At 37.8% G+C, this 25,501-nt stretch overlaps 1 protein-coding gene across 2 annotated transcripts in view; it reads left to right on the top strand.

The window, feature by feature from the left end:
* Nucleotides 1-3,219: 3,219 nt before the first annotated feature.
* Nucleotides 3,220-25,501, top strand: part of LOC119779520 (oxysterol-binding protein-related protein 3-like) — a 29,902-nt gene continuing 7,620 nt past the window's right edge. The window contains exons 1-12 of one of the 2 annotated variants that reach the window (XM_038279189.1): nt 3,220-3,340; nt 15,325-15,466; nt 16,816-16,932; nt 20,246-20,299; nt 20,805-20,918; nt 21,052-21,204; nt 21,315-21,405; nt 21,543-21,646; nt 23,352-23,450; nt 23,547-23,706; nt 23,845-23,969; nt 24,057-24,188. In XM_038279189.1, coding sequence (XP_038135117.1) covers nt 15,404-15,466; nt 16,816-16,932; nt 20,246-20,299; nt 20,805-20,918; nt 21,052-21,204; nt 21,315-21,405; nt 21,543-21,646; nt 23,352-23,450; nt 23,547-23,706; nt 23,845-23,969; nt 24,057-24,188 — 1,212 coding nt within the window. In that variant the 5' untranslated portion in view covers nt 3,220-3,340; nt 15,325-15,403. Of the gene's footprint in view, nt 3,341-15,324; nt 15,467-16,815; nt 16,933-20,245; nt 20,300-20,804; nt 20,919-21,051; nt 21,205-21,314; nt 21,406-21,542; nt 21,647-23,351; nt 23,451-23,546; nt 23,707-23,844; nt 23,970-24,053; nt 24,189-25,501 lie in introns of both variants that reach the window. The other variant, XM_038279188.1, reaches the window with a different exon arrangement.

Genomic DNA, 25,501 nt, shown 5'->3' with positions numbered 1-25,501 from the left:
TATGAGATTGGGATTAATCTTTGCAATGTTTTGAGTAACTCTCCTGCAGGCAGGTCAGGTTGTGTTCCTTTCTGCAATTCTTCAATGAGTGCACAGTCATCCACTTTGGTTTGACAATGGAAATACCTGAGATACAAATCCAGATAACAATGTCCCTTTCACTCTGAACGCCATGTCACATGAAAGCAGCTGCCACACTCTGTCTGTCCAATCTCCACACAAGAGGCCTACATCTCACACACCAAACACTGCTGGAATTTTGTCGTAGTCTCTTGACACGCCCAGCTCTTTTCTCTGACAGACAGAACCTCCCTACCACCACCACCACCACAGCCGTCTACTTTTTCCATGTTTTCACTACATTCTGTTGCCATAGAAATAAGCCTGGGCAGGAAATCAGCCTCATACTCATGCAAAGGAGGGGAATTTGTTTTGTTGAGTAAACAAATCCAAAGCATGAAGGTGGATCGTTGAGACACAAGGACAGCATAGGAGCCCAGCTTTCAGGTACAAAAAACAACAAATAAAACTCACCAGGTTAGGGAAATACACAAATAAACACTACTATGTTTTCCTGCATCCTCATTTTTTCCTCATCCAATCATACAACTGTTTAACTTCTCTTAGTCACTGTACACTCAGCAGTTGTGTGCACAGTCTTTTGCAATCTGAACTCTTAGGAAAATCACCAGTCATTGGATATGCGTTGTTAGGCAATTAAAGGAAGCAGACAATGAAGGCAGGCCAAATCTCAGTCAGAATAAAGTTGCTTTTGTCCAGTGACAGCAGCTCACACACCCATCTTTGTACAATTTAATATTGGTACAGATGAACAAATCATTTTTAACACTAAATCCATAGTAATTTTTGCCCTCAGCACAAAACTTCATAAATTCACTCAGTAGATATCAGCTTTAAATCTAGAATGTTTGTTGTGAAAACTGAAACCAGTGTCAGTTCACTTTCTTTGCACTAGCACTCAACCAGAACTTATGGCAAGTCAGTTTAACTGTAAATAGTTAGCATGTTTAAACAAAGAAGAGATTTTGATATCTGAAAGCATTCCCTATCAAACATCAGCATTTCTTGTCTTATTTGTGTTTTTTGAAAGACAAATGACTTATTTTAGAAACGGAAAAACTAATTTTAGATCTTTATAATCGTATTGGTAATTTCTTTATTACCAGTTTAATCTTAGATATCCAAATATACTTTCTTGGGATTTTGTCTTACAGACCAACAAAAATTAGAGTATAAGTGTAGGTGCACAGGAAAATAAATATAAAATCTGAGTGTAGCATCTATCTGTATTTTTCCTTCATCCGATACACCTAGATAAAAAGCAATACTTGGAACCAGCCTGTGTGCTATTAAACTATTAGAGAAAATCTTTTCTTCAAATCTAGTCTTTATGGAAGAGTAACAACAAGAGAGCTATAATAACAGAAATGTTTAAGAGATCTCCATTTCAAGGACACTGCAATATTAAGAGGAAAATAAAATCTGACCTAACTGCTTAATTAAATGTGCTGGAAAACTAACTAATCCATCTTGAAATAAAATATAGTGGTGGCAGCATAGGTTTGGATACAGGGAATCTAGCCATGGTTGATGAGGAGAGGAATAGAGCTGAACGGATCATAATTAAATTCACATCTTTGTCGGATAATGTCTCCCACCCCATGCATGAAACTGTTGCAGAACGTGAGAACTCCTTTAGTGACAGACTGCTGCACACTAAAATGAACCAGGGAGCGTCATCACAGATCCTTCCTCACAGCAGCTGTAAGACTTTATAACCAGCACTGTTCCCAACAACCTCAATATGTTGTTACATTAATGCTGATTTTAAGTTAAATAACATGCTTCTGTCATGTTTAGCCAACTAAGTCACTCATCTCTGATGTTACTGCTATTTTCAAATATCCATTACTGTAAAAATGTCCATAGCTGTACATTGGCTATTTATTCTCCAGGTGCATGGTTTTTATATTGTTAAAAGTCTTTACAGTACAGTATTTTATTGTTTAACTTATAACTCTTCACAGTTATGTTATTCTTATACATTTGTCTAAGGTACACATTTGTGTGACAATGTTTTCTATAATCTTTTTGCTGCTGTAAACACCATAATTCCCAAATTGTGGGACAATAATGGGATTTTCTATTCTATTCTAAATAGAAAGAGATCATTGAGAATGATTTGTTAGTGATTTCAGAAAGACTTAATTAATTATTTAATGGCTAGAAGGGCCCAGTCAAAGTTCTGACTTCAATTCATCATTGCAATAAGATAAACAGCAGCTATTAGAAGTTAAAAGAATGGGACTGCTAAAATGTGGAAGAAGATGCACAGGCCTAGTGAGACTGAAATTGAACTTTCTTTGATGTATGTAAAATAACCTATGTGGCAAAAAACCCCAAATACTTCACATCTGTAGAAACACCCTATCCCCAGCATGAAATAGAGTGGTGGCAGCATCATGCTGTGGGGATGTTCTTCTTCAGTGGTGATAAATAGACTGGTCAGTATTGATTAGACGATGTATAGAAATGAATGAAGTTCCATCCTGGAAGGGAAGAAAACCTGTTAAAGAGGACAAAGAACAAGAGCAGGAAGAAATTGAACACCCTATACACAAAGAAAGAGCTCCTGTCCTGCAACTTTTAGATATCTGTCTGCCTCAGGGAACCTACAGGGAATTGTTAGAAGGACTCTGCTTCTAAGCAGCTTATAAGAGGCTTTTGTAATTACATAGTTTCAAACCAGAAAAAAACATAATTTATATAAATCCAGGCTTTCTGAATCATTTGTTCTATTGATATATATATTTTAAAAATTCCTAATTATTTTAATTTTTAATGTGAGCGGTCCTGTTTGTGGAGACTTTAGAATATTAGTTTCAGTTCTTTGAACAATGTGATCGAGATATCTTCTGTCAATGGTAGTAATAGACCATGTTCTTGTCTAAAACCCCCCATATATTTTAATTCTGATCATTATGTCACAGCGACTCTGAAAAATCCCGTGAAACGAGTTTGATTAAATACTCAAACGTCCTGCCTTACTCACTTTCACCTTGATTGATTTGGCTGTGGTGGGTCACATTTTCTCCTACGTCACAATTCCGGTCAGGTCAAAGGACGTGCCCGTCCCCCTTTTTCCTCTATCGCCTCCGCCTCCTCCCAACCTTCCTCAAATCTCATTGGCTCAGAGGCACGTCATTCACCTGACTCCCCCCCTTTAACTCCGTTCAACTCGGAGGCTTTCAATCCCGAACCCAGCACTGGACCGTTTGGCGAGGAGGGAAGCGGTGCTGTAGCTTTCACCTTTAGAACCGTAAGTTTTTATATTTACTAAAACTCGTGTTAAAGTGGGTGTTTGAGCTGCCCTCCCCCCTTTTATTATTTGCTAGCTTCCGTTTGAATGAAGCGGCTGACTTGTCAGCGCCTACTACGCTCCGTCTGCCTCAACTGAAATATCCCTGTCGACAGAATTATTAATGGACCCTTCTTCTTATCTAGTGACCCAGCTCAGCTGGTGTGTAACAGAGTCTGATTATGCGCATTAATTGCGACACCTGAGCCTAATGAGGCTGTGTAAACTCAAGGGAATATAGCAGACATTTAGAGAACAAGTTTTTCAAGGCTTTGCTGTGCTGGCTGCTGTTGAGCAACAGAAGCTGTCTGTGCTGGGGGCCACCTGTGGTTTTCTCCCTGTGGAGTTTGGCCCCCGTTAATGAATATTTAATTCAATCCGCCTTCATCATCTGCAAAACAAACCGATGATTTTTTTATTTATTTCCACCATGTGTTACATCAATTCATTTCTTATTTGTATGTAAAGTGAAAGTTAAACTGTGAGCTGATTACTTCCTATTATTTAAACTTAAAGCATGAGGAGTGATGGCATCATTGTAAAAATCATATTTGTGGCAGAAATGTTTAGTTTAGACAGTGAAGAAAAAAAATCACTATTGTATGATTTTTTTTGCTACCAAGCCTTTTGTTAACTGTATATTATATAGTTATAATGCATATCAACATATTTTGCAATCTTTATCAAAAAACAAGATTTTTTTTATTGAGCTGTTTTGGATAGTTTAACATTACACAGGATTTATAAATATCTTTATCTGACCTTCCCAGCCTTTTAGCTGTGGTTAATAGTTAATAGTAGTAGAAGCTGAGGTGGTGTTACAGTGTTTGTGAGAGGAGAAACTGTAAAAGAGAGTGGATTTCTATATGAAACAGGCAGTTTGGTTACAGAAGAGACATTCTGGGTTTGCGGGTCATTTTGAGTCACTTTTCCGTAAGGAAAATACCCTTAGAGTGTTGGTTTTTTAGCACATAATCTCCTTGATTTAAATGTAATCTCTGCAGTGCTTTAGAGTCAAGTATTTTATAGACATATAAAAGCAAAATAGTTAGCTTTTTAATAGTAACTTAATTAGGTTTTGGATTAACGTGGAATTTGTTCAGCATAATGTAATGTAGGGAGGGACCAGGATAATCTTTATTGAAAGGAAGGTACAGATTTTCACTGTTATTTACCCAAAGTTTATTCCAAGACTTTAAAGGGCTTTGTTTGTTTTAAGCAGTTTAGAAAAAACAACAACAATTGCTTATTATGGTTAGTTAAGCTTTGAGCTTTTTCTTATTTTCCTCAATCAGAAATTAGGGGTTAAACAACAAATCAGATTAATCGTGATTAATTGATTATTGAAATAATCATCAACTAATTTAGTACTCAATCGTTAATTGGAGACCCTAAAACGCCTTTAGCTGACAGAGCGACCCATTTAGAGCAGCAATTATACCAAAAACATTTTGCATTCGTTTAATATTGTAAAAAGTATTTTTAAGGAACCTTTTGCTGTCTGATTATTAGTCAATAATCAAAGAAATAATCGTCAGATTAATCGATTTGCAAAATATTCGTTAGCTGCAGTCCTAGCAGAAATACAGAATAAACAGATGTGCTTATTCTTCAGAATGTGTACTTAATGTTTAATAGAATGAAACCAGGTGTGTAAAAAAAAAAAAAGCTGATATCAGCTGTTTAATGGTTGAGTGTCTGTTTAGGTAGAATCTGCTGTCACATGCTAAAACAGAAGGCCTCTTTTAGCTTGGCAGCTGTAGTTTTGTCACAGGATTACCTTTTATTACAATCAAATAGATCCTTCTTTAGTTTCTACTTCCTGATTATTCAAGTTTTTCACGTAAAGCTCCAAACAACCTATTTGTCCTCTGAGAAAAGTCTTATTTCAGCCTATTGACTCGCGGTGTGGAGCAACTCAAGGAGAGCTATGATGGATGTTGTTTATTATTATTATTATTCTAACTTTTTAACCTGTGCTCAGTGGGGTGAGGAGGAGAAATGATGTATGGAGCTTTAGTGAAATACTGCAGATGTTTAAAGAGAGGATTTCTACTCATAACGACCTATATTGCCTTCGACTTTAGGCGTAATGTTATGAGTAATAAGTTTGATTTTTTTAAACAGCACAAATCTTTGTATGACTCAGCTGAACTGTATTTATAAAGCAGATCTGACCCAAAGCAAAAGAAAACAGGAATTAAAAGGCAAATAATAGATGATGCTGATTTGTAACATTGAAGTCACCAGAAGCAGAGATAAAAGCATTCAGGTGGGTTTTTAGTGACTGTGTGGCTGAAGTGCCCTCGATTAAAAGCTTCCTTTGAGGTCCTCCTCATAAACCTGTTTGAATATGCCCGTCAGCTAATCCCTGTTTAGTTCACCGATCTTGGGCGTCAGCATCACTGTGTCACTTTCTCCTTTACACAACTCCCACCTCAAAGCTGGTAAACACAAAGCAGTCCTGCTAAACTAATTCCCCAAACCTCCTTAGCTTGTATTTCAGTCGCGGCTCTGCTAGTACTGTATCTATAAATATCCCCCCCCCCCAAAAAAAAGAAATTAACACCGCCAATTAATTTTGTAATAAATTCCAGCTAAATATAATCTTGCTTTGTTTGTCCGTCTCCATGGCAACTTGCGATGGAGCTGCGCCACAAAGTATAAGGTGTCTCAGCAGGACGGCGTCTCACAGACTTTTTTTGTGATGAAGTTTGGAAGATGTCAGGGCTCGATCTCTTTCTGTTTCATTTTTACCATTTGCCGTATGGAGGCGGCGGCGTATCTTTTTGATCGCTGCATTAGTCGTTTCTCGCCGCTCTTGCTGCAAACAAAAGGTTCTACTTTCAGATAAAAAAAAAACACTTAAAATAGCTTCAGAGCAGGCTGTCATATCATGCATCCACTGTGTCAAAGGTCAGATAAGAGAAGTCAACATCAACCATTTCAAAGCCTCATGCAGCCTTTTTTTAAAACATATTAGATCTAAATATAGATCCAGATGTTATTCTGTTAAAAGAGTCTCTGATCATCAGAGGATCATCCTCAGTTTTAACTTGATAGTTCTGTAATCTGTGGGAAGCTTCCTTCTGCATCACTGCAGTATTAACAAAGTAGAGGATATTAATTATGATTTGGACCGTCAATGGCCCTCTTACTTCAGGCGTGTGTGGGAGAAAGTCGCTGATCGGTAAGGCTCTGTGTTTTTTTTCTCTCATTGCTGGACTGGAAACTCCAGCTAGACTATCCCTCAGGTGTCAGCCTGAAAGTCAGGTACGATGAGGCTGAGCTTTATGGAGGAACAAAGCAGGGTTACTCTAAAAATAGGCAGGATGTGGGTTGCCCTCGGTCACCCTCAACCCAGAAAAGGACACATATGCTTCTTTTATATTTATCCTCCACCTTTCCTGAACTGCTAAAAAAGATTTCTTGTGCAGAAGTGGACTGTCTTGTGATCATCCACAGAGGGAAAATGTCCTCTTTGCTTTATCTCTTGTACAGAGTGTCCTTGGCTATAAGGAACTCAGGTGTATAGCTTCATTTGGAGTATAAACAACTTTTCTAGTCATTTCTGATTTTAGTTCTTTATTTTTTCAAGACCATCCAGGACAGGATGTAATTACTGATGAATCAATCTGTTTATATATGGAAGTTTTCTGGAGGAGACCTACTGTTGAAATAAAAAGACAAGAAGTCAAGTAAAAACACAGCAAACAAGTAGAGGAGGATTTGGTCAGGAGGTCAAAAAACCTTCAACAGTTTGAACAAGGAGTCTACACTGTGATATGGCATTCCTTAGTGAGGGAGAGGAAGTTGATCGGGGTTGATGGAAGGCAGATTACAGAGCAATTAGGCAGCGGAGGACTCGGCCTCCTGCAGAACAACGACCCCAAACATTCAGCCATGTAAACAGCTCAAATGTATGACTCAGTCAGTCCTGACTTTTGAAAACTTAGAGCTGAACGTGTGTTTGAACGTGTGTTTGACGTAAATACGTAAATACTTTCAGTTTCCTCATGTGCAGAAGTGGTTGTAGACGCATCCCAACAGTTGACCAGCTGGTCCAGCTGTAATTGAAGTTCTGCAAAATATTGACCAGAAGGAAATAAAAATACACAAAACACTATCCAGGTGCATTCATAACCTGTGTTGTATATTACATATTGTCCCAAAGCAATGCTTTATGTCTGTGGTTCTAGTGTGACTGCAGGTCTATTGGATCGCAGTAAATTTCTTCCTCTCGGCCCATTTGCATAATTTAAGCCAGATTTACAACATGTCTTCACCTTAATGATGAACTCGCATCACGTAAGGCGGATGCTTTTTTTTAAGCTTGCGCCGCAAAAGGCTTCATTGAACAGGCCTGCAGTCAGCGCCCAGAGGAGAGGCTGTAAGTAGGGCACTCCGTCATTCGGTGGAACGCTGAGGGAACGATGGCCCAGCTTCATTCACAGTTTATCTATATATACAGCTCAGTCCCAAGTATTAATTCTACACTGCAGATTCATCACGGCTTAGAGAGGAGCGGATGTGTGGTGAGATAGTGAGACATGAGGCCTGATGTTTGCACTGATGCACTCTGGGTATTTTTGTGGGTCTGCTTAAAGAATCTCATTGCTGCAAATGTTGTTGAGGTAAAGAAAGGAGGGAAATGGGACAATAGATAATTGGGTCAATGTTTTTTTCATTATTATTCCCATTCTATTATCTGATTACATTAGTGATTTGTTGTAGTCTTTTAATAACATTTTTCTAGTAGGCCCTTTGTTGCATCAACTTGCTCTTTATTTATTATTATGTTGTAGATCATTAATATGCGCAATAGTTCTTGTTTTTTCATTTAACTCTCGGTGTTTATTTACTTAATTCATTACCTGTACCTGAGCTTTTCAGCAAAAATTATATTTTTACACACACGCACATATGATAATTTTTCTAATGCCTGTAACCCAGAGGAACCATTGTTCCTCGAAAGATTTGTAGGAAGCATATAAAATCACAGACGATTATTCTTCATACTATTAACAAGCTTATAAGGTTGTTTGAATTTGATGTCAGCAGCTGGATGCCCTGGATCTGTCATGTAGGTCGACTCAGGTTCTGTAAGTGTCTTGAAAATGTCAGCTACAGCTCAAATTCTCCTTGTTAATGCGTTGTGTGTTTCTCTCACATACCAGGATGTTTAAAAATAAATAATTTAATATCCTTTTTATTAGTTTTGAGCAACATAGTCCTTTCTAATCAACAAAAATAGCAAAAGGAGACAGTATCTCATGTACAGTGAATTTCCAGTGCCATCATGTTGACAAGTTGGCGTACAGATTCTCTGAGTGCTGATGGCATGGAGCAGCCATGCAGCTACAATCCAGCCGTCTAATCATGGGGTCTGCTGTGAAACCTATGGTGCCTCCTGATGCTGTGGCGTCTACAGTATCTGAGTTAAAACCTGAGGCAATAATGGAGGTAGGTGAGTCTGCCACCGCCCATCTCTCTTTAAAGCATTTGGTTACCATGGAGACTGTGGGAGCTGGCCCGTAGAGCGACGTGGCTCATCCTTCTGATTTCTCTGGCTTTCCTCCCGTTTTCTACTTGAGCTTCAACATTGGAAGGAAAATGCTTCATCTTCCAGACAAGTGAAACTCACTTTAGTTTAATTATTCATTTTTTGAAAAGACAATTTCCTTCTGATTGACTAAAAAGGACACCTTCCTCAGGTCCAGGTTTCCTTTATTACTTAAAAACATGATTTAGCAATGATTATACAAAAATGCCCCCTATTAGGTGCATTTCAATCCACACTGATGCCCCGATCTAAGATAGCACATAATAAGACAGTACATCTTTTATGTTTTCATACTGCTGCTGCCTTTTGACAGATGAAGCAAATCCTGTGTGTCGAGGGCGTGTTTAGTGGATTCCTGTCTTGATTTTTCCCAGAAAAACTGAGGTGGAGCTAAAAAGGCAGTGCAAGTCACAACCTGCAAAGTGCAAAAAGAACAGCTAGACAGCTAAATTAACATACCTAAGTTTATGATCTGGAGCCTGCTTGAATATGTTTCCAGTGCTCCAAAGGCGCAGAGCAAAAGCGCCGTCTGTGTTCTCCCGTCTGCTTTTAGCCGTCTGTTGACTGTAACCAGGATGGTGTTGTGGTTGAGTCGGAGGCAGTGGAGCACGGATTCTTTCCTGTTGATGACTCATGTTCTGAGCTTGGTGCAAACAGCAAGGCCTTGGGGGAACTTCACTATGTTCTTTTAAGCCAAACAGAGGGCTTATAGAGGACAGAGCCTGCAACGCAAATTTAAATCCAGGTGTTGACGTAAACACATGCAAAGCCTGCAGGCCTTCCCACCAGATGAGGAGGTTTCCTCTTCCTAGGGCCCGTCTGCATTCTTAGAAATAAGTGTCTTCAAAAATATGCATAAAAAAAGGTTTTTCAGACGTTCTCAACTTTACATAGCATTTTATTTCAGATTTTTTCTGATGTACCACAATAAAAATGTGAGCAAGACAAAATCTCTCATTTGCTACAAAAATATTCTTTTTAGTTTTGACTAAAACATTTTTTTCTTTTTCTTATGGCTGTGGGAGAAAAGTGCATAAATGTCCTCGGAGGTATAGCCCTGAATGACCCTGGTGTGTTCATTCTGCTTGGCTTCCCTGTGGTGTAAAACCCAAAAGTATGGATGCCCTCACCTGATTTTTATATGTAGATTCAATAAAATCCAATATTAAGTAATCTTTGTTACTTATTTTGGTTTCTTAATTGTTTAATCATTATATTTTTATTATCAAAGTTAATATAAACAGCCCAGTAAATATTCTAATGTGAGCTGTCACTAATAGACACACACACACACAGATGTATGAAAATATTCACAAATGTATTAATATTAGGACTGAAACAATTAATCTGATTAATTGTGATTAATTGATTATAGAAATAACCAATCGATTGATTTAGACAATGTTTTATGGTTAAGTGGAGTATAGAGACTCTGAAACATTCCTTAGAACAGAATTGTTGAAAAAATATATACATTTTACATTTAACATAAAAAACCCTTTTGCTACCCAGAATTCCTCAAGTTGAAAAGCTTTTCTTTCAGCGGGTTGAATTCTGTAAAAAGAAAAAATTCTTTGAAGAACCTTTTGCTACCCGATTGTTAATAAATGAATGGCAATCATTGTCAACAAATTAATTAGTTATCAAAATAATCATTAGTTGCAGCCCTAAGTAAATATAGCTGTTTCTAGTGAGTTGTATGTGTTGTTGACAGCTTAAACAACATTGTGTTCAAACTGACCAACTTGTATTGGTTAGCCCTTTTACTAATATAGATTGGTTAAACACTATCAAAAGGATTGTTGTTTTTACCAAAGGATTGGTTGGACACATAACTGCGGAGCAGCAGCTGTGTAAATGCTTTCATTGTGAGTTCCTAGCTGAGCGGACTGGACGTAATGAGTAATACAATATTTGATGTGCCATTATCTATCTATCCATCCATCCATCCATCCATCCATCCATCCATCCATCCATTTTCAAACATGCTTAATCCCAAGTGAGGTCGCAAGGGGTGCTGGTGCCTATTTCCAGCTGTCAAAGGGCGAGAGGCGGGGTACACCCGCAGGGCAACACCGAGACAAACAACCATTCACGCACACACTCATACCTAAGGAGAATTTTCTAGAGAAGCCAATTAACCTTACAGTCATGTTTTTTTTTGGGGGGGGGGGGGGCTGTAGGAGGAAGCCGGAGTACCCGGAAAGAACCCACGCATGCTCAGGCCATGTGGCCTTATCATAATTCTATAAATTTTTGACTTTTTTTTTTTTTTTACTGACAGTAGTAGTAGTGTAAATCACCAGGCTTACCTCACTAGAATGTTAATTTTTTTTTTTTTTTGGATAACAATAGGAGGATACTTGCTGATATCACAAAATCTGTGATGACACAATTTCCATTCAGTTGAGAATCTGCGATTAGTGCAATGCTACATCGTCAGCCCATCCCATACAGTTAGTTACATAAAAGTCAACTTACCAAAAACAACTTAAATATGTATTAACTATTTTATTTCTAAGCTTCCAGGCATGGATGATAAAAAAAGGTAATTAAGAAATTCTACTACTACTAATAATAATAATATTAGATCACTTGTTTGAAAATAAAGGCGTATCTTAAAGATGACCATTTTGCCTTGATGTCTTAATTTGTTTGCTTGTAAATGAATCATTTCATCACTGTATCCATGTAGATTGATTATACGCCCCTAATACATGGAGGTGCTTCATCCATTTTTAAAGAATTTGAACCAAGTGAAACTAAAACCAGCCCAGAAATCTAGAAAACTTTTTTTTACAGATAAAGATTTTTCACCTAAAGCAAGTTTTTTTTGTATTTTCATTTTTCAGTTATTTGCCACTCTTAATGAGTTGTTCATTTAGCAAACTACATAAACTCTAGTTAGCATTTTTTTTCATTACTTAATTAGTTCACAAGTATTGATTTATCATGATTCATCTGATCGGCTTCTTTAGCTCTACAATAAACACCTTCAATACCATAGAAGATGCAGGTAGCTGCTAAATAGACATGCTGATTTTACATTCAAAAATAGGGTTTTTAAATAGTATTAACATAATATGGATTGATGGACAGGTATTCTGTTTTAATTAAATGATTGTCTCTGTCATAACTGGTTATATTTCTAAGCAGTCAAAGTAATGGAATGTTTTAAAGTGTTCCTTCATCCATTGTCCCCGCCAGCTTACTGCTGGTTACAGGAGATCAGAAATAGTTGCAGTAAATCAATGTCAACACCACAACATTTCCTGCGTTTGAATGTTTTAGGAGAATAGGAATATTTTTCTCAAGAAGGGAGTGTCGAGGTGTAGTGACATTCCAAAGAAAACTAATCACTACCAAAGGTCTTTTAAACCTGTCCTGTGTTTGTTTTTCTGTTTCGCACGTGTGAGAAAAATGAGAAACCTCCTGAGTATCTAAATAGAAACTCTTTGGGTTTTTCTGCCTATTCATATGGAAACCAGAACTCTGCATGTTATGCCACCATTTAATCTTATATTAACCAAACTTCTTTTTTTTTTTACACACAAAAAAGTATTATCACATTCCTGTTCCGATAATGTGATTATTACATGTATAGTAGGGCTGTAGCTAACGATTATTTTGCAAATTAAGTAATCAGTTTGATTATTTTTGATTAATCTGTTAATAACCGGGTAACAAAATGTTTCTTAAAAAAGACTTCTTACAAAATTTAACCAGGTGAAACTAAAACGTTTCCACTTTGAGTTCTGGATAAAGCATATACAGGTGCTGGTCATAAAATTAGAATATCATGAAAAAGTAGATTGATTTCAGTAATTCCATTTAAAAAGTGAAGCTTGTATATTATATTCATACATTACATACAAACTCATATATTTCAGATGTTTATTTTGTTTAATTTTGATGATTACAAATGACAGCAAATGAAAATCTCAAATTCATCATATCAGAAAATTAGAATATTGTGAAAAGGTTCAAAATTGATGGCCCCTGGTGCCACACTCTAATCAGCTAATTAACTCAAACCACCTGCAAAAGCCTTTAAATGGTCTTTCAGTCTAGTTCTATAGGCTACACAATCATGGGGAAGACTGCTGACTTGACAGTTGTCCAAAAGACGACCATCGACACCTTGCACAAGGAGGGCAAGACACAAAAGGTCATCGCTAAAGAGGCTGGCTGTTCACAGAGCTCAGTGTCCAAGCACATTAATAGAGAGGCGAAGGGAAGGAAAAGATGTGGTCGAAAAAAGTGTACAAGCAAGAGAGATAACCGCACCCTGGAGAGGATTGTGAAACAAAACCCATTCAAAAATGTGGGGGAGATTCACAAAGAGTGGACTGCAGCTGGAGTGAGTGCTTCAAGAACCACCACACACAGACGTATGAAAGACATGGGTTTCTGCTGTCGCATTCCTTGTGTCAAGCCACTCTTGAACCACAGACAGCGTCAGAAGCGTCTAAAGAGAAACAGGACTGGACTGCTGGTGAGTGGTCCAAAGTCATGTTCTCTGATGAAAGTAAATTTTGCATTTCCTTTGGAAATCAAGGTCCCAGAGTCTGGAGGAAAAGAAGAGAGGCACTTCATCCACGTTGCTTGAAGTCCAGTGTAAAGTTTCCACAGTCAGTGATGGTTTGGGGTGCCATGTCATCTGCTGGTGTTGGTCCATTGTGTTTTCTGAGGTCCAGGGTCAACGCAGCCACATACCAGGAAGTTTTAGAGCACTTCATGCTTCCTGCAGCTGACCAACTTTTTGGAGATGCAGATTTCATTTTCCAACAGGACTTGGCACCTGCACACAGTGCCAAAGCTACCAGTACCTGGTTGAAGGACCATGGTATCCCTGTTCTTAATTGGCCAGCAAACTCTGCTGACCTTAACCCCATAGAAAATCTATGGGGTATTGTGAAGAAGAAGATGCAATACACCAGACCCAACAATTCAGAAGAGCTAAAAGCCACTATTAGAGCAACCTGGGCTATCATAACACCTGAGCAGTGCCACAGACTGATCGACTCCATGCCACGCCGCATTGCTGCAGTAATACAGGCCAAAGGAGGCCCAACTAAATACTGAGTGCTGTACATGCTCATACTTTTCATGTTCATACTTTTCAGTTGGCCAACATTTCTATAAATCCTTTGTTTTTATTGGTCTTCAGTAATATTCTAATTTTCTGATATGATGAATTTGAGATTTTCATTTGTTGTCATTTGTAATCATCAAAATTAAACAAAATAAACATCTGAAATATATGAGTTTGTATGTAATGTATGAATATAATATACAAGTTTCACTTTTTAAATGGAATTACTGAAATCAATCTACTTTTTCATGATATTCTAATTTTATGACCAGCACCTGTAGAAAAAATGTTTATTTATCTTCAACATAAAAGGTTTATATATATATATATTTTTTTTTTACAATTTTGGTTTAATTACTGCTCTAAGTTGGTTTCCCTGTCAGCTAAAGGCATATTTTGGTCTCTCTAATCCAGTTAAGAATTAATCAATTACTAAATTAGTTGAAGATTATTTCAATAATCTATTAATCCTGATTAATCCGATTAATTGTTTCAGCCCTATTATACTGTATATTAATGTTATCATTGACATTAATGCATGGGTGTTCTGGAGAGTACAAATCGGATGGAGCACATACTCAATGCTTTGGCAAAGAAACCTACATTTTCATGCTGTTTTAGGGAAGGAACGTGGAGTTGATGCTTACATGCATGGTTGTTAGTGTTTTAATTTATACAACACATGACTAAAAGATGAGAAATATATGACTATAAATCACTTTAGGAGGTTTTATTATGGCCTTAACTGGTCTGTTTTCTGTATAAAATTAACAAAACTATCTGCAGTTAATCATGAATAAACCTTTGAAAATGTTTCTGTGATGCTTTTCTTTAAAAATGTAAAATATACTCAACATTCTCTCTTTTCCTGAGGCCAACACGCTGCCGTCCTCATCCAGAAGCTGTGATCAAAAACGGGCCGTTTGATCACTGCTCTCTTATGGTACCGCTGGGGCCATAAATATTGACTTTATTTCTTACCCATGAACCTCATTCACATTTATATAAACAGTAGCAGCAAAACTAAAGGTAGTGAATAAGTCAGAATGGGTGTAAAATACCCTTTTCTTTCCCCATTTGTCTGGAAGATGAGTTGTGATGATTAATGTTTTCAGGATATTTCTATCAAGCTTCCTCAAAGATCATGTGTTTTTTACTTTTAGGGATTTTACAGTTAGTCAGAAAGCTAGTGAGCAAATGAGTCCTCTGTTTGCTGGACTTCAGGCTCCTGTATGTACCACTGTTCTCGTTTGACTAATTGTAACCTTTGCCGACCTTTCTCTGCAGTGCTGACTGTTGGCGAGGCCTTCAAAGGTCAGGGTGATGCTCCCGGAGGTTTCGCTGTGACCACTCTTTGTGCGAAAAGATGACATCTCTGTCGCCCACACACAGCGACAGCAGCGGCTCCTCTAAACATGAAACCAACCAGGTATGTAAGGCATGACGTCTGCATGCCCGCTTTGGGTGTGCAGCCAAAGCAGTCGTTCTGCAGTTTGTTTTTCTTCATGGGTAATGTGAGCTGACCTCTGATTTGCTTAATGTAAATCGGCATCTTATCGCTCCGGGGCTGTGAAACAGGTCAAGCAGTATCACAGTTTAAGCGCAGCTCATAGTCATAGTCAAAACATAGTAAATAGAATGTAATCAAGTTTAAAATTGTCTTAAAACTTCAGCGTTTGGCTGAAGCCCCAGATATTTTTTGTCTATTTTATGTTTATCTTTATCTGCTTTTACACTCTCTATTCTCCTTCTAGTCTAGGTTTTATCTCTAAAGGATAATAAGACAATCTGTCCTATGCATATACTGAATATAAAATTGATGTCTTCATTGCCTAAACTATCAGCACATTGGACAGTGTGAGTTTAAGCTGAGCAGAGAAAAAGAAAAACTCTGGAATGAACCCATGAAAGCTTATCTACACTCATAGATATGTACTTTTTAATAGCTTACAGTTGAAATAGAATGGATGTCACAAACGAATCTCAATTTTAGATGTATATGCGTTAGGCTGGTGAAGATTCTCAGTCATCCAGGTCATTCCAAAAAGCTCAAAAATTAAAAAAATCTTCCTGGATGGGAAGCGAAACTTCTTAAAACCTGGAGAACAAAGTCCAGTTGTTTTTTTTTTTTTTTTTACTTTTTTGGAATTAAAGCATAAGGAGTGAAAGATTTTTATGTTAGAAGATCAGAATAAAAGCTGATTCCCACAATAATTTCTAGTGCCAGGTTTAAAATCCTCTTCTTTGTGCATTTGTTTTGTCTCTGCAAAAAGAAATGAAAATAGTTTGATTTTGAGACCTAAATCCTAAAATAATTGAACAAAACTATTTCAGATTCTGCTTACTTTAGAAATGTCTCATTTTTACAATGTAGAAGAAAAGAAATAGGAGGGGTCTCTTTGACTGGAGCATAAGACCTAATCTAGGTCTATAGGTTTGTCTCTAATTATTGACGCAGACTCAATGAAGCAGCTGTTAATGATGAAAAAAATGTTTAGCTTGTTTTTATTATTTGTCAGGCTGCTATAAAACAAATGGTTCTGTCTGCATTCCTTTTTTAACCCTTCATGAAAAGCCTCAGCCCAGAGGCAGAAGCGCCATGTTCTCTATTGACCACCATATGAAAGTTAGATTTTCAGGATCCTACCAGTTTTAGTTCCTCGGTTTTAGTTTAGCTAAATGCTTATACGCGGAGCTGTGTTTACAGCCTGTTATATGAAGGGAAGGAATTTCAGACTCATCTAGGTCATGCTGTGTTGTTCATATGTGTCTTTTCAGGATAGCTGGGAGATTGTGGAGGGGCTCAGGGGTGTTCCTTCCAGCATCCAGGAGCCTGACCCACAGGAAGGCTTCCTCTTCAAGAGGAGGAAGTGGCCCATGAAGGGATGGCATAAGGTGAGCTACTCACCCGCATATTAAAGCTCTACCAAGCTTGGTTTGGGTCAGTTAGGATTACCAAAATAATTTGAATTTGCTTAAAAAAAAGGACCTCCCATGCAATATTTATAAAAGATTGGTTTATTTTCTAGTATTTCTTTTAAAGTATAACTTACACAACGATTACTGTACCTCTAAACCATTTCAGAAAACCAGATAATGACGCTTTAAAAGCAACAATTAATTTAATTAGAGGCAAAACTGAAACAAACTTTCTTCTTGACTGACATGAAATTAATGAAATGAAATCAGGACATGGTTGACCTCCTTAGGTCCGGTTTCTCCTTGGATATAATTTCCAGACACCTGATGGTGCACCTTTTCTCTTTTCAAACACCTCAATTATTCAAACCCTTGGAGGGTTTAAACATCGCAGTATTTTTATTCAGCCGAGATGATGGTTTCTGACAAGAAATGAGACATAAATATCTGAACAAGTTGCTTTTATTTAGTTATTATGAAAGAAATCTTTAGGCCTTGCAACAATAGACCCGTCTCAGAGTTGCCGAGGTGCTTTTTGATTTAGTACTTTGGTATTTTAGCCTTTTCTCTTTAATGATTACACTAATCTTTTGCTCCATCCGTTTGATTACATCCGATTCAAACTGACTACTGGCCGGTTCAGAACGAAAAAAGTGATCAGATTGAAAGAATATTTGATTAACTTTATTTGTAAGTATAAACATCAGGGAAATTTCCAGCAACATGAATGTCTTTTGGTGGTAGATGTTTAGATCAATCCCCCAGCACAAAGTTAGACCTTCATTTTTGAGACATGTGGTGTGTTTTGAAGTGTTTTGGCTCTAAAAACAATTATTTATATGTGGAGATAAGGACACAGCTGTGTGGGTGTTTGGCTGTAAAAGGGACAGGTACACTTCATAAAACAAATGGCATTTTAAAAACATTTATTAATGACAGCCAGGAAGTTAAATCTTGTTCTCAAATATGTCTTAAGCAGTAGTGTAGTGGTCCCTGGAGAAGTAGGTATATTGCCCTCTTTTTTGATGCAGCCCAGAACATGTTAGACCGCTCTATGTAGGTTACCCAAAAATTCCTTCCTAGTGTTTACTCAGTGTCATATAATTTCTGCTACTTGATCTCAGGGAGGATGGATTATGACATAACTAAACGCCGGCCGACAGACGAGTGAGAAACATTTATGGCTTTTGAGTGAACTGTTTTTTATTCTTCAGTCCATCCTCATGAATGATGCCTTTTCACTCACTTAGCAAGTCAGTAGTTTTTTTTGCAAACTGTCTCTGAGCAGCTGATTCTAAGCAGTTAGTGTGGCCGCTATTAAAACTAACATGACTTAATCAGAAGCAGTTTGTTCGTACACTGTAAAAAACAGCTAAAAGTTAGTAAAACTGTCTTAAAATAAGTGTATTTATCCTTAATTTGAGTAGGTAAATAAGATGATTTGCCAATGGGATGAGTATTTTACCCTTAAAATTAGATAATTTGATATTATGCACTTGAAATGAGAGACTGCTGTAGTTTAAAAAAATAATTTCTTAATGTAAATTGTCTTATTCCATTGGCAAAGTGTCTCACTTACCTGCTATTAAAGAACAAATGCTTTTATTTTAGGAAAAACTGGCTTGCTTAGATTCAAATACTTTGCGTATTACAGGTCACACAGGCAGCCTGTATGATTATAAAATACTGTTATTTTTAAACATTTATTTAAATAAAACGTATTATATGTGAATTTTACATTGTTGTTCATATTTGAGCTTAGAAAGAAAAATTAAATGCATCATATATATATATATATATAGATAGATAGATAGATAGATAGATAGATAGATATCATGATTGGAATTCATCTTTCAAATTATTCATTAAAACAATCCGTAACACAACAATATTTAAGATAAAAATGTATTTACAAAACATCAACAGTGATATATTCTCCTAACCCAGTACCGTTGAGCCCGGACAAATTAGGAATATAATTTAGACTGTCCAACAATAAAAATGGCCCTCGCCTGCCTAGCGCCGTTGACTTCTTAATCCAAAGTTGCACGGACATCTTTCAGGGTGATGAGGCACCTTCCTCTTACTGACAGCATCTTGTCAGTAAAGAGGAAGGGGGGCAGAGAGGGCACTGACGTTAGGCTTAACTGTAACAGGGTAGCATCATTAACATTAGCTGAACCACTGGCTAATGTTAATTCACAAGGATGTTTATCATTAGGAAATGAAGCTCGATTCATATTACTAGTTCTTTGCTAATTCTAAAGGCAAATCAATTGAATTAAACTTCTAAATGTTATTTGATATGTGAGCAATAGTAAAATTAGCATGAACCGCCTCTCTCTGCATCTGATTGGCTCATTGGTCGTCATTCCTAAAATTAACCAATATAATCAGTAAGAGCAATAAGTAATAGTCAATTAGAAGCAAAGTAGTGCAGGTAATGGCTTCACTGTCTTAGGAAAAAATGGGAAATTTGACTGGGAGATTCTGCTTAATAGTGCGGAATCAGATCATGGGGAATTTAGAAGTGAGTATATGCAATGCTGATTAAAAATAAGTGGGTATACACTGTATACCCGCATATACCCTGGATTACACCGGTGGTCTTAAAGACAAGAGTGATGATGTTTCAGTGGGACCATTAGTCACTCAAGTAAACCAGCTCTAGCTGAAGGAATGGGTTGAAGGATTGTGGGAAGGAGATGCAAAGTAATTGCCCCAAATCAGACGTAAAAGGTGTGTGTTTTTATACAGTGTTTGGTTTAAATTTTACGTCAGAGGTGTTTTGTGATATAATGATCCTTTCATCCATTTTTAAATCTTTGATCATGGCTCATCTATCCCTGGACACCTCCAGCGATGATGACCTCATTTCATCCACTATTTCCTTCCCTTGTTTTTACATTGTTTTATTCCTTTGTTGCTGAAAGCTGTTAAGTAAACCTGACATAATTTCCCACGGCCTTTTTTTCCTGTTTATTCCACTCATGCTTATCTGAACAGGTCTACCTTGCGACACAATAAAGTCCACATTTCAGCTCTTAGAATGCCCTGTCAGCATCCATCTGGGGTTATAAAGGGAAAAATGTCCTCGTAAACTCTAGTTAAGTCAGTTTGTGATCACATGTTTAGCTGATGGTCACCTACATGACTGCTCATGTTATAAAGTTTAAACTTTAAGGTTATGACCAAAGCATTCAGTTTCAAAGTTGTTGTAAAACAGAGTTACAAAAGTCTGTCTCCACTTATATTTAACAGCACATGTCTTTTGTTTTCTGTCATTTAGAGATACTTCATCTTGGAGAAAGGGATCCTGAAGTATGCGAAGAGAGCAGCTGATGTAGGTTTCACCTCAACAGTGCCATCTGTCTGTTCTTCCACTGTATTGCATTTACATTTTTCATGTTACAAAACCACAAACTTAGATTAATTTAAGCTGATTTAGTATAATTGACACACTGCGACTGTAAGTGGAAAGGTAATTATATCTATTTTCTTTGGAGTTTAATTTTAACTCAAATCTGGCCTTGATGAAGGAAAGTTTGTAAGAGGCCATAAAAAAACATTTGGAAGAAGATTCGATGACACCAGCACCACCGTGTAGCATGGTGGTGTAGCACCATGCTGTGAGGATGCTTTTTGGTCAGAATCTATGGGAGGAGAATAAAACCATCTACCATATTCCTTCTGCTTCATGATAGAACTTTGTGATGATCGATCATGAAAACAAAGAGAGAAATTGGTGATTGTAATGTGACAAAAATATAAAAGGACTGACTGTTATGAAAAGTTTCAGCAAAGCCTGATAGTGACCTGAAATCAACTTCTCCATTATTTATGTACAGCTACAGAAGGGAAAGGTCCACGGGCGGATAGATGTGGGCCTCTCGGTTATGTCCATCAAGAAGAAGGCTATGTGTATTGACCTGGACACAGAGGACAACATCTATCACCTAAAGGTAATTCTAGATTCTTCTGTTTTCTTGTGGCCTTGGGGCATTTTATTACATTTCCTATACATGTTTTACTCAAAGACTTTCTCTGAGGCTTTCAGTAACTTTCTGTTTCCTCATTTGATCTCACGACCCCAAGGTGAAAGCTCCAGAGCTGTTTGAGGAGTGGGTGTCAAAGCTGCGTCATCACCGTATGTTTAGGCAGAACGAAATCACTTTATATCCTCATGAGACCTACCACTTCCACCCCCATACCTCAAGCTCACCTTCGCTTAATGACTCATTTAGAAAAGTAAGCTTTGTTGTTTTTTTTTTGTTTTTGTTTTTTTATTTTGCTGATTGGAAATGTTCTGATGAGTTTTTTTGCTTTTTGTTTCTCGTCTTGCTTTGCGTTTCTCATAGAGAGCGACTCTCCCTAAGCAGGCGTCTATCCACCAGGCTAAGGTCAGCTCCTGGCTTCACTCCTCAGAGGAGATGGATAAATGCTCCAAAGGTTGGCTGCTCTCTCTATTTACCTTATAAAAAAAGCTTTTGTTTAGTGTTATGTTTTCTTTGCCGCTCAGTTTTGGTTCTTCATCACTGTGTCAGTCCACATCTCTTTGATCTAATAATAATCTGCTGATCACTCAGAGCTGGAAGAATGCGAATCTTATCTGCTGGAGCTCAACCAGCTGCTGAAGAGCATGGAGGTCATCCACCGAACATACTCGGCTCCAGCCATCACCGCACTACAAGTGAGCGCCGCTGCTCGGATTATGTTCCCTCTTAGCCCCCCTCCCATCTGTACACGTGTTGGCTGTCGTTCAAGCGGCAGTCGCATTAATGATCAGCAGCTGTGCTGTTTTATCTGCCAGCATCTCTGCTTCCATTTGTGCCAGTGAATGTTTTCAGAAACCCATGAAGTCCATCGCATTTATCTCCCATTATTGGGCAGAGATGTCTGAACACTTAGAGCTTCATTTGAGTGCCGCCGAGTTGCTATGAGCTTCATTTGAGTTTGCTGTATTATTAGAGGACTTAGCTGGGTAAATAAATCCCTAAGGGTTAGCATGTTGCTTTTACAGGATTCATCTGATTGGACAGTGTTGAAACTAAGTATTGTTTACAAGTTTTATCAGGTTACATTATTCTCTGAATAGTTTAAATCTTGAAGGACAAACACCTTTTATTTTCTATTTCAGTATAAATTGATTTGTTTTTGGTTTTGATTCATAAATCTCAACACAACTTCATAATAGTAAAATGTTCATAACATGCTGCTTTTACCTGATAGCTTGCATAAAGGTATTGATATCTTCAAAAACACAATTTATTTTTATTATTTTTAAGGTGCTTGGTAGGATTTTCTTTTTTCGGATGGATAATCTAAGTGTATAAGTGTTCCTCCTAATTGTCAATCATTCTGGTGATCTGTTTACGTAAGGCAGTCCTACATGCTCGTCCCATTAGCCATATGTGTGGTGAGTTACGGTTTCAGACAGTCATTGAAGCTCACCTTTGTCTCCGCGGTTCTATGAAAATGGCTGAGAACTGTAAGAGACATGTATGAGAAGAAAGAAAGGCCTCAGAAGAGGCGGATGTATCCCAGATTGCTTTGCGCAGAGAGCTCTCCTCGCAAAGCATTATGGGATTTGCTGTCACAGCAGCCCGATGTCGCCATAGGCTGTCGCTACCTGACAGTGGAAACAAGGTTGATGCAGGCACCGTGCGGTGGAGGAGGAGTTAAGTGACCAACGGGGAGCAGAAAGTAGCGATCATCTCTCCAAACGGTCAGTTAACTGAGTTCGCTGTAAAGTCCACTGTATAGTCCCCACTCTATATAGTGATTGAGGGATTTAGGGGTTAGAGCGGACAATCAGACACAGTGAGCTTGTATGAGCTATGAGAACAGCAACTTTTAAACAGAGCGTGCACGAAGGGAAATGGGCCCTCGCACACGTTTAATAGGCGTTCCCTCTCAGCAGCGGGTACAGGGTTGTGCATGTGCTTTTTTTTTCGTAAAGTGGAGAGGGTGGGTCTTTTCAAATATTAGCAAAAATCCTCCACCACACCTTTAATTACCTAATAGGCTCTATGCACAACTCCACTACTTCCTGAATTTAAAGCAGCTCCTTTGTTTCCTGTCTTTCATGATTGGATGCACTGATTAATCCAGGTGTGTATGACCTAAGTAACTGGCCAGACACACCTGGATTAATCAGTTCGTCCAGTAATGAAAGACAGGAAACAAAGGAGCTGCTTTAAATTCAGGAAGTAGTGGAGCTGTGCATAGAGCCCATTATCTAAGGCTGTGACAGATGGGCATTAGGCTCTGGTGTTGTTGTTTTTTTTTATTAAGCGTTGATCAAGTATTTAATGGATGTTTTTAAGTTAGAGCACATGTGAAAAATGCCAATGTTTTTTGTAAAATCAAACCTTTTTCATCTTTTGGCTCTGCAGTCATCTACTTATGACATCCCGAAAAAGGAGAGGAGGCCCCGTAGATGGCGATCTAAAAACAACGGCAAAGACGCCAAAGATGCCAAAGCCACATTACAAGTGCGTGTTTAATGTCTTCATTTCTGCCAATCATATATTCGACATCATCAGTGGGAAATTCAATGGGATAATCATGGATCCTCCTTTTGGCACTAGGTCCCAGGCTGCACCTCCACCCAGTCCGCTCGCCTTCATGCCTCCAATCCCAACCTCCCCACCACAGTGTCGGCCACACAGGAAGCTTGTCCTCCTTCCCCGGACTCGCCAACAGAAGTGTCACGTCTGCAGCAGGATTTCTACCGACTGGCCAACAACAGTGAGTCTGCTCAAATAGTTGGATGGATGAATGTACAGTAGGGTGAGGGGGAGAAAAGAGCCTCTGTATGTTTCCTTCTGTATGGGCGCATAGTTTCCATGACAACTCCTGTTCCTTGTTTCTTTTCTGTCTCTCCAGTTCATGTTTCACTAAAATCAGCATATAGCTCCATGGTGGCAGAGAGGGAAAGGCTGAAGCAAACCATCGACCGGCAAGCCCCTCTGCCGCCTGAGGTCTTCGGCCTCAAGAGCCTCTATACATCAGTGAGCAAAGAAAACACACAACTGCATGTTTACTGTCATGTTTCTGTATTCTATGTCTAATTTCTCACCAATATTACCTAAAACCAGGAGGGTACGGGATCCCCACACTCCTTGGTCCACCAAGCCTCCAGCGAGAGCAGATTATCTATCCCAGAGTCCATTTCGGAGTTCTTTGACGCACAAGAGTACCTTTTGTCTTCGTCTTCTTCTGAGAATGAGGTCAATATTCATGTCATCTCTTCTCATTTCTTTTTTATTCCCATCTGTGTAAAAAAACAAATGGTAAAAATTTTGTTTAAATGCCACATGTTCCCTGATTGTATGATCTAAGTAGCCATGTTAAAGGTATTTTTGAGACATTGAGAATAATTTCTTTAATTTTAAAAATGGCTAATTTTAAATTATTATATTAATTAAATGTACACAGTGTTAGTGGAGGATATTTAAAATAAGAGTTAGTTTATGTTTTCTATGCCTTGTGTTATCTATAAGAAATGAAAGAAAAAAAATCAAAAATATTAATCCAACTTTTTATCCAGCAAGGAAACTAGATTTCATTAAGTAGATTAGTAATTATGTACAGAACAAGAGAGAAGCTTGAAGTTTCCTGTTTCTCTCTAAATATAGATTTTATATCGATCTATAAATAGATGGTGGGTAAAATAAGTATTAAACACGTTACCATTTTTCATAGAAACACATTTCTAAAGGTCATATTGATGTAATTTTTTACCAGCCGTTATTAAAAACCCAAGTAATCCATACATAGAAAACAAATAAGCTCATAAAAGAAAGTTATGTGTTATAATGTGAGATGAAACAGGGAAAAAGTAGTGAACATGATTTCTGATGTTAATTTAAACCTACTGTATGTCCTAAAGTCTTTGCTGGTCCTGTATGGAGAAACCAGTGGCCTGTATCGCCCATGTGTGATACTGGTCCATTCTTTCACACTACTAATACTATTTAAATCTGGTTTTTGTTAGTTTCTTCTATGAACTCAGATTTTTAGTGTTTTTATCTGCATAGTTTGGGGATCACTGTTTGCTGAAATGTCCACCGTTTTATTTTCATTAACCTGCAAAATGAAAAATGTCTCAGTACATTTTTCCATTCACCCTCCATTTATTTATATGATGTTTGCCCCCACCTTATGTAGAAGAAAAATCCCAATGCAATGATTTTTCTTCCACCAAACTTCACTGTCAGTACGGTGTTTTTTGGGTGATGGGCAGTGCACTTCTTCCTCCAAACAATGTTTGTGTTATGGGATCCAAAGAGTTCAGTTTAGCTCTCAGCTATCCAGACTGTTCTCCCAGGAACGTGCAACATGCTTTTTTTCTTCAGAAATTAAGTTTTGCACGTTGGCTCCAAAATTTTAAGAGCTCTGAATTTGATTTAAGCATTTCTCAGTTCTATATGAGTCTGGAAAAGGAAAATGGCGAAATTATTATATTTCTTGAGACAATCTCTTTTAGTTCTCTCCACTCATCCATCTGTTCATTCTTCTTTGCTTGCTTATGTCAGCATCT

The sequence above is a fragment of the Cyprinodon tularosa genome, unplaced genomic scaffold, assembly GCF_016077235.1.
Source record: "Cyprinodon tularosa strain WSP-4 unplaced genomic scaffold, ASM1607723v1 ctg149, whole genome shotgun sequence".
NCBI lineage: Eukaryota > Metazoa > Chordata > Actinopteri > Cyprinodontiformes > Cyprinodontidae > Cyprinodon > Cyprinodon tularosa.
This window is presented reverse-complemented; position numbering and strand designations above follow the sequence as displayed.